This window comes from Hyperoodon ampullatus (assembly GCF_949752795.1).
Source record: "Hyperoodon ampullatus genome assembly, chromosome: 15".
In the NCBI taxonomy this organism is placed as follows: domain Eukaryota; kingdom Metazoa; phylum Chordata; class Mammalia; order Artiodactyla; family Ziphiidae; genus Hyperoodon; species Hyperoodon ampullatus.
The window spans coordinates 81,212,882-81,221,420 of NC_136928.1; the positions used below are offsets into that span (position 1 = coordinate 81,212,882).

Sequence of the window (8,539 nt, forward strand, 5' to 3'; positions counted from 1 at the left end):
CTGTCATTTACAGACAACATAATCACATGCCTAAAAACCTTAGAAAATAAGTTGAAAAATCATTAGAAACAACAAGGAAATTCCATAAGTTGTCACGTCATTAAGTTAATGTGAAAAATCCCTATTTACAAACAATAAGCATTTAAAGAAAAGATCTCATTTACAATAGCAACAAAATAAAAACTGTAACACTTGGGAAAAAATAAGATATTTTGCTGGACCTTCTGAATAGACCATTAAAGCTTTACCAGAGGAACAAAGAAAAAGAACTAAGTCAATTGAAAGATGAACGGTGCTCATGGAAACACTCAAAGTTTTCAGAATGTTAATCTCCACTAATTTCAGTGCAATCCGAAATGAATCCTGAATAGGATCTTTGCAAATCTGTTTGTGCTAAGTAGATATCTCAAAATAAAATTTGTAAATATTGGGTTGGATCATGAATGTGCATGCGTGTGTGTGTGTGTGTGTTTCATTTTTGTCTTTTTTCACCAGGGAAGAAATCACACAAAACCCTAATAATGGCTACCTACGGGGAGAGCGACTGGGGTGAAAGTGAAACTTTCAATTTTCTTTTTGTACCTTTTTATATCATTTCATTTTTTAAAATGTGTAAATATATTACTTTTTTAAAGTGTCAACAATAATTATCTGAGCAATGAATAAAACACAAGTAAGACACCTTTCAAGGTCTGTATTAAAAAATACTATTAAGTGTCCTGTTGGCTCTGGTGGGAGCCACTGAGAGGAAGGGTAGGCACAGATGGACACATGGGTGAATTAGTGAATCTGGTTCAAGGGTCTATTCCCCCTCCACTGCCCCCAGCCCACCCAGCTCTTTCTAGGAACTTCTCTCTGGGCATGTTTCCTCATCTGGAACGTGAAGGAGTTCGATTAGATCTCTAAGGACCCGTTCAGCTCTAATATTCCAGGATTCTTTCTTCCGTTCATTCATTCGGCTGGTCTTCTGGAGCTTACAGTCCAGCTGGGAAGACAGACAGTCATCAAACGATCCCATAAGAACATGTATGTACAAGGCCACCATGGAGGGTGTTATGAAGAAGCAGGCACACTCAGTTGTCCTAGGAGAGGGTCCATCAGCAAGTCCGCAGGCAGGGGGTGTGGGTAAGAGGAGAGTCTGGGGGAGCTGAACAGGATTAGCAGGCAATAACAGGGGCGAGTAGGGTATAGGGAATATTAGTCATTCCAGAGAGCAGGAGGTCAGCGCACACACAGCGGGACTACCAAGCAGCCCTGAGGACTCACAGCACACATAAACAGGCAATCGACTGACATTTCTCCAGTGACTCTAAACTGCGTCAATGCAGGTAATCTCATCCTGATGTTCTTGCAGTGACAGAGAAGAGAAGCTTGGGTAATTTTTTTTTAATTATAGTTTTGCTTCTCTTTAGAATGCCCTTAGAAGAACCGACTTCCTAAGACTTGCATCACTAAGCAGACAGCCACACTCGGATATGGAATCTTTGATCGGCCAACCCTCAGTCAACTTCACGGAGCCACGTGGATAAAGAAAAGCCACCAGCTATTCCGCAAGCCAGGTAATGCACTCAGGGGCAGCTGACGGTCGCCAAAGTACCAGAGAAACTCATGAGGTGCCTCTGACAGCCCAAGCGCCAGTGAAATGTAATATTTTAACCAGCACTGAAAACAGGCTAAGACACTGGGAAGGACGCAAACGTAGAAGACAAAAAAAAAGGGAGGGAGGGCTCTTCTAAAGGTAAAATCATTTGGTTTCTCAAAAGTTCCTTAATTACAGTGCAAATACAGAGTAAATTACCAAAGACAGCATGGGGGAATAAATCAAAAACAAAAGGAAGGCTCCAGTAAGCAAAAGCTGCCTTCCAGCTATGTGGAAAAACACTCTAGTGCACCGAGTAAATAAATAATAAAAGGATGTGGAAACAATACACCTTGAAAACTCCTGATCCTTCTCTGTTCTCCTGTCCAGTAGCAGCGCTGACAGGTTTATGCTGCCTGGGTTACATACCCAGCTAGCATTTATTTATCCAATAACACCTGCGTACTTTTAACTGAAGCTGATCTCTGTATTTTATTAGTGTATCCCATTATTTTACCCCAAGCTCCAGCATTAACCCCCAAACAAAAGTTATCTGACCCCTAGACTAGATAAATGCTAGAAATAAGAATTTCAGCGTGTTCAGACCACACCGCTTTTCTCCTCCCCCTGAGAGGAAGGCTCTTGGGAATATATACCCACAAGGAAAAAATAAAACAATGCACAGTGATTTTCATTCTTCCATACCTCACCCTGTTTAAAAAAAAAACAAAAAACTCTTTAATTCATTCGGGTGTTATCTGTTTCACAATTACAGACTTAATTTGGCTTACTCACGCATTTTCTTAAACACAAGTAACTTGTGCAACCGATAGGTACGGGACAAAACACAAATGCTTACTGAAAAAAAACAAAGAAACAAACAAAAAAGGAAAGTGGAAGTGATAATAATCCAAGATCACAGAATTTTATTAGAGGTAGAGGGGGCTTTGGTGAATAAGAAAGAGGTTAAGGACTTGCACCAGGGAAGAAAATTGGTAGCAAAGAAAGGTCTAGAAAAATAAAAATGCTGACTAGCTGTCATTTCTGCAGCAGGCCTGAGAACAATTCACACTTTTTTTTTTTTTTTTTTTTTTAACAATTCACTCCCCTGAAGCCAACACTGCTGCACCTCACTGCATAGCCTCCTCCTGTGGTTTGTCAGGGCTGCCGAGGAAAGGCATCTCCGGCCCAGGACAGTGGGCTGGCCTCCACGGTATCTGTTAGACCCACCTCCCCATGGGGGAGAGCAGCCTAAGAAAGGAGCTGATATTTAGGCATCAAGCCACTTTTTCTTGGATGTTAGTTTCTCATAGAACACTTCCTGGGGTTTGCTCATTCTTGATTCAACATGATTTCACTCCCCTTCATTCTTCCCTGAAAGCACAGAGATGATCACTACTGTCCCATTTCACAGATGAGAAAGGCGAAGGTTAGGTTTCTTTCTCGAGGACTGTGAGCTACAAACTGCTTGGTGATTAGGATTGCCTTTATGTGGTTAGTCCAACATCCCACATAGAGCAAACCGTTACTAACAAAGGATTCTTTTTATTCTTAGGCGATGGGTGGCTGAACAGCAACTGGAACACAGAAAACTTAATTTCTAGCCCATGGCACCAAGCTGCAGATTAGACACCTCAAAGTATGATCACTAGAACTCCTAATTATACAATTTCCATAAAAATGCATCAGAAAAGGCAGTAGCATGCACATCACCATTCCACTGAGAAGGTAAAAAGCACATGTCCACAGGCCCTGAAAATAGGAAACCCTCTACTTAGGGTCAGGCAGTCAAACCGTGGTCTCCCCTGGTCATGCAGATTGGTAGGTGTATGCCTTGGCCCCTGAAGTCTCTTTCCTCACCTATCTCACCTGTATTTTTCTTAAAACCAAGTGAAAACACTTGTTAAACAACAGTTTCACCAAGACAAGGAAGTATTATTATTTAAAATCTACCTAAAAGGTAAATTATGGCAAATCCATATGGTATAACATTACAGTGGACTAGGTAACGGTGAGATCCAAAGAACAAGCTATAAAGGGAAAAGCAAGTTACAAAATATGTGTAATATGGGGACTTCCCTGGTGGCACAGTGTTTGAGAATCCGCCTGCCAATGCAGGGGACGTGGGTTCTAGTCCTGGTCCAGGAAGATCCCACATGCCGCGGAGCAACTAGGCCCGTGCGCCACACCTACTGAAGCCCGCGCGCCTAGAGCCCGTGTTCCGCCGCAATGACAAGACCGTGCATCACAATTAAGAGTAGCCCCTGCTCGTCGCAACTAGAGATAGCCCGCGCGCAGCAACGAAGCTCCAACGTGGCTAAAAATAAATAAATAAATTTATTTTAAAAAAATATGTATAATATGAAGTCACCTTTATTAACATATGTATGCATAAATAATACTTATGTATAGAAAAAGTTGGATGTACATACTGCAAATAAAACAAATATAACATATCCAGTTATCTCCGGATGGCATATTTACAAGTGATTTGTATCGTATGATTTGTATTTTCTTTTTTATGCTTTTCTATGATCTATAAATATTTTCCAAGGTTTATGTACCAGATTTGTAATAATTTTTTTAAATAAATGATTTGAAGACTAAAATATCCTCATACACTTTTGGTGGGAGTACACATAGGAACGAATTCATGGAGGGGTAATATGGACATATCTGTAGATGTTTACATGCAATACTCCTTGATGCAGCGTTTCAATTTTTAATTATCCCACTCCTATGTGGGCAGAAAGAAGTACAAAAAAGGACAGTCATTACAGCATCGTTTGTAATAGCAAAAGACTAGAAAACGTAAATGTCCATCAATAAGAAAATTCAAATAAATTAGGTTACATTTATTCAAGGTAATGCAGCCAGTTTAAAAAAAATGCAGGGGCTTCCCTGGTGGTGCAGTGGTTAAGAATCTGTCTGCCAATGCAAGGGACATGGGTTCAAGCCCTGGTCCGGGAAGATCCCACATGTCGCAGAGCAACTAAGTCCGTGCGTGACAACTACCGAGCCTGCGCTCTACAGCCCGCGAGCCACAACTACTGAAGCCCGTGTTCCACAACTACTGAAGCCCGCGTGCCTAGAGCCCATGCTCTGCAACAAGAGAAGCCACCGCAATGAGAAGCCCATGCACCGCAACAAAGAGTAGCCCCCGCTCGTTCCAACTAGAGAAAGCCCGCACGCAGCAAGGAAGATCCAACACAGCCAAATAAATTAATTAAAAAAATTTTTTTAAGATTAAAAAATTAAAAATAAAATTTTAAAAAATTAAAAAATGCAATTATGGACTGACATGAAACTATCTCTAAGAAATGTGATTAAGGGGGAAAAGCAAAGTGCAGAATATATATGCTATCATTTGTATAAAATTATTTTTAAGAATATGTTCATATTTATTTGTACATGTACAGGCTGTCTCTGGAAGGCTCTCCTAAAAATTATAATAACGTTGCCTTAAAAGAGGAAAAATGAGGGGACAGGAAACTGAAAAGTAGGTGAGAAGAAAACAATGTTCACTGGATAGCTTTCCTTTGTACTTGAATTTGTTACTACGTGCATATGTTCCCTACAAAAACAAAACCAAACGAAAAACTTAAAAAGCCTTGGGGGGAAAACTGCACCAACTGTTTTTCTAAGTGTTTCAGTACCTTATGCCGTCGCCCTCTTCATTTTGAAGGCAGCCCCCTAAAAAAAACTCTGCCTCAGCAAACAAAACTACGCAAGGGACCCCACGTGCAGCTATGGAGCTGGCACCCTCACGGAGACCTACCCGGGCTCTTCCTGTGACTTCCAGGGCCGGGTTTAGGCAAGCACGGCCTCGGCCAAAGCAAGAGCACCGTGTCCTCTGACAACAAAGTCACATTCTCACTTGTATGTAGTAAATAAGAAATATTTTACCTTTCAGCAAAGATATCGAGTTTCCCCAACTCATCAGAGAGGCCAACAAGGGAATCCAAGGTCCCCACCTAGAAAGATCGGAGAGAAGTTAGATGCTCAGGCTTTGTAGCTGGTGGGGGGCACGGGGTTTCAACTAAAGCGCAGGGAATTCTTCTATCTTGACTCAGTTGTTCTTGGTCAATGGTGAAACTGGAAACTGAGACGAGCTCTCAAGGGAAATCAGTGGATTTTTGGACGATGATTAGTATTACTATTATTATTTTTTTGGCCAACAGAATAAAACTGTCATTTCTGCCATAGAAAGGAGTGACTATGTGTCGTGGTCTACCCTCAGCTTATTTTCGTCTAAGAATGGCAGTCTGCTCTTCGGGGGATTAATCAACACAGCCAAGGAAGCAATGAGACAGAAAGCAAGTCAAGGAAGTTATCATTTCTGAAAGCCTTTCTTCTCCAAGGTAGTCCAGCCAATCCCTATCTCTGGTCCTCTGTGCCGTTATTAACAGTGATCTGGCTGGGGCAAGGGCAGCTTTTCCTCCTGCTCCCATTCATGAAAGTCCTTTTCTTTACAGATTACTCAGGACAAGCTGTTTCTTGTGTCCAAAATTGTATTTAAAGGTCTACTCACAGAATCAGAAGGAAAAAGTTTGTTATCACATTATCAACCACCCATCAGATGTTGAAAAGTAATCAGGGAACTATGAAGTCTGGATATTCCTAGTAAGTGTTGTTTCTTTTCAGACAATTTAATTTTAAGCAACTTTTGGCAGAAGTCATGTCTTTTTTTAATCTTTGTACCCTCGGGTCTGGCACAGCGCTTCACACGTAGTAAGCAATGAGTGGATGCTTAATTTGCTAACCTTCACAGTATCTGACCCTGGACAAACCATGGCAGGTTTGAAAAATCAGCAAGACGTGGGTTCAGAACCCAGTGTTGCCACTTACCAGCTCCACAACCCCGGTCTCCTTTCTCAGCCCATCCTGACCTATAAAGTGGGAGTTGTGAAGATTCAGGAAGATGCGCTTAAAGAACCTGGCCCCCAGCATACCGCTCCATAAACACTAGCAAATGTAGTAGCATCATTAACAACTATGCAGAAAAGCCAGAGGGGCAAACTGAGGTTTGAAAGAGGATTACACAGCAGTTTACTTGAAGAGCCACCTTTGGGCATTTAGCACCATTCCTCCAGAATCCATGACATAGTTGTAGGGCAGAAAGACTGCCTTAGGCTTCTTCCCCTTGGAGGAAGCATGGCAAAAAGTCCACTCTTTTTGAAGTAAGAAGATTGCACGTATCCTTGCTCCTCTTGCTCCTCTTCCATGTTTGTTTCATTTTAAAATCTCTTTCTGGGACTTCCCTGGTGCTCCAGTGGCTAAGACTCCGCATTCCCAATGCAGTGGGCCTGGGTTCGATCCCTGGTCAGGGAACTAGATTCCACATGCCACAGCTAAGAGTTTACATGCCACAACTATGAGTTCGCATGCTGCAACTAAAGATCCCACGTGCTGCAACTAAGATCCGGCACAGCCACATAAATATTTAAAAAGTAAATAAATAAAATAAAATCTCTTTCTGCCATCTGCCCAGTTGTCACTAAATCTCCTTCCTTCTCTCTCCACCAGAACCAGAGGGATGCTGGATTGCCTGCCCTGCTCCCAGTTCAAGAGCACAATCAAGGATGAACCTCTTGGGCTTCCCTGGTGGCACAGTGGTTAAGAATCCACCTGCCAATGCAGGGGACACTGGTTCTAGCCGTGGTCCGGGAAGATCCCACATGCCACGGAGCAACTAACCCATGCACCGCAACTGCTGAGCCTGCGCTCTAGAGCCCGTGAGCCACAACTACTGAAGCCCGTGAGCTTAGAGCCTGTGTTCCGCAACAAGAGAAGCCACTGCAATGAGAAGCCTGAGCACTGCAATGAAGAGTAGCCCCCGCTCGCCACAACTAAAGAAAGACCACGTGCAGCAACAAAGACCCAACGCAGCCAAAAATAAATAAATTAATTAATTTTAAAAAAGGGATGAACCTCTCCTGGGGTGGCGCAGTGGTTAAGCATCTGCCTGCCAGTGCAGGAGACACGGGTTCGATCCCTGGTCTGTGAAGATCCCACATGCCGCGGAGCAACTAAGCCCTCAAGCCACAACTACTGAGCCCACGCGCCGCAACTACTGAAGCCCACGCACCTACAGCTCGTGCTCCGCAACAAGACAAGCCACCGCAATGAGAAGCCTGTGCACCGCAATGAAGAGTAGCCCCCGCTCGCTGCAGCCAAAAATTAAAAAAAAAAAGGATGAACCTCTCTCCAAGCCTGCACATTTAAAGTATACTGTTGGTCTTCTTAGATGTTGAAGATAAAACAGGAAGAATCTGAGAACTCAATGAGGACCCAAGTGTGTTTAAGACACTCTTTCCACTTTTTGAAGACACTGCTAGCTGCACCCTTGTCTCCCTCTCATTCTGTCCTGTGGCTCTAAGTCCACAAGCATCACAGTTAATTTGGGGCTATTCGTGAAGTCCCATCCAGACCAGTCCCCCCGTACAGCTTCACAGCCAGGCTGATCCTCAGCATTGGCGCCGTTGTCCTGTTGTTTTCTCCTTGGCTTTTCAGAAGACACCCACACCACCCCAGCCCATCACCTCCTTCCTCCTCCTGGGGTATTTTACCTTAAAATCAGGAATCGTGAATTTGGTGTTATAAGACAGGTTTGACTTGGAGGTTACTGTATTCATCCTCTCCAGCGCTTGTAAATTTTCCTTATCTCCAGGGGCAGAAATTAACCAAAACTCGGACATGTTTCCAGTCTTCTTTTATCCAGTTACTGACCAGAACCACAGCAACATACACAAACAGAAACAGGAGAGAAGTGTCAAATACCTCTACCTGTTCACCACTCCCTTCCCTCAGAATTAATCCTCTCCACTTTTCCCATTTCCCATTCCTTCCCCCCTTTGACCTTCCAGTTCAGATTCTACAGTTCCAAGGACAGCCATCTGCCCAAAGCTTATCTCCACTTGGAAAGCCCTCAGGTCTTGTAAAGACTCCCAAAGACCCTCC

General features: G+C 43.1%; 1 protein-coding gene across 3 annotated transcripts in view; it reads right to left on the reverse strand.

Moving 5' to 3' along the window:
- The window catches only part of ATP6V1C2 (ATPase H+ transporting V1 subunit C2), a gene marked incomplete at its 5' end in the record, with an annotated part of 46,529 nt that extends 38,252 nt beyond the window's left edge, over positions 1-8,277 (reverse strand). For all 3 annotated transcript variants that reach the window (XM_079720887.1, XM_079720886.1, XM_079720885.1), the window contains 2 exons: positions 5,486-5,553; positions 8,149-8,277. In XM_079720887.1, the coding sequence (XP_079577013.1) occupies positions 5,486-5,553; positions 8,149-8,277 (197 nt within the window). The remainder of the gene's footprint in view (positions 1-5,485; positions 5,554-8,148) is intronic.
- Positions 8,278-8,539: the final 262 nt, after the last annotated feature.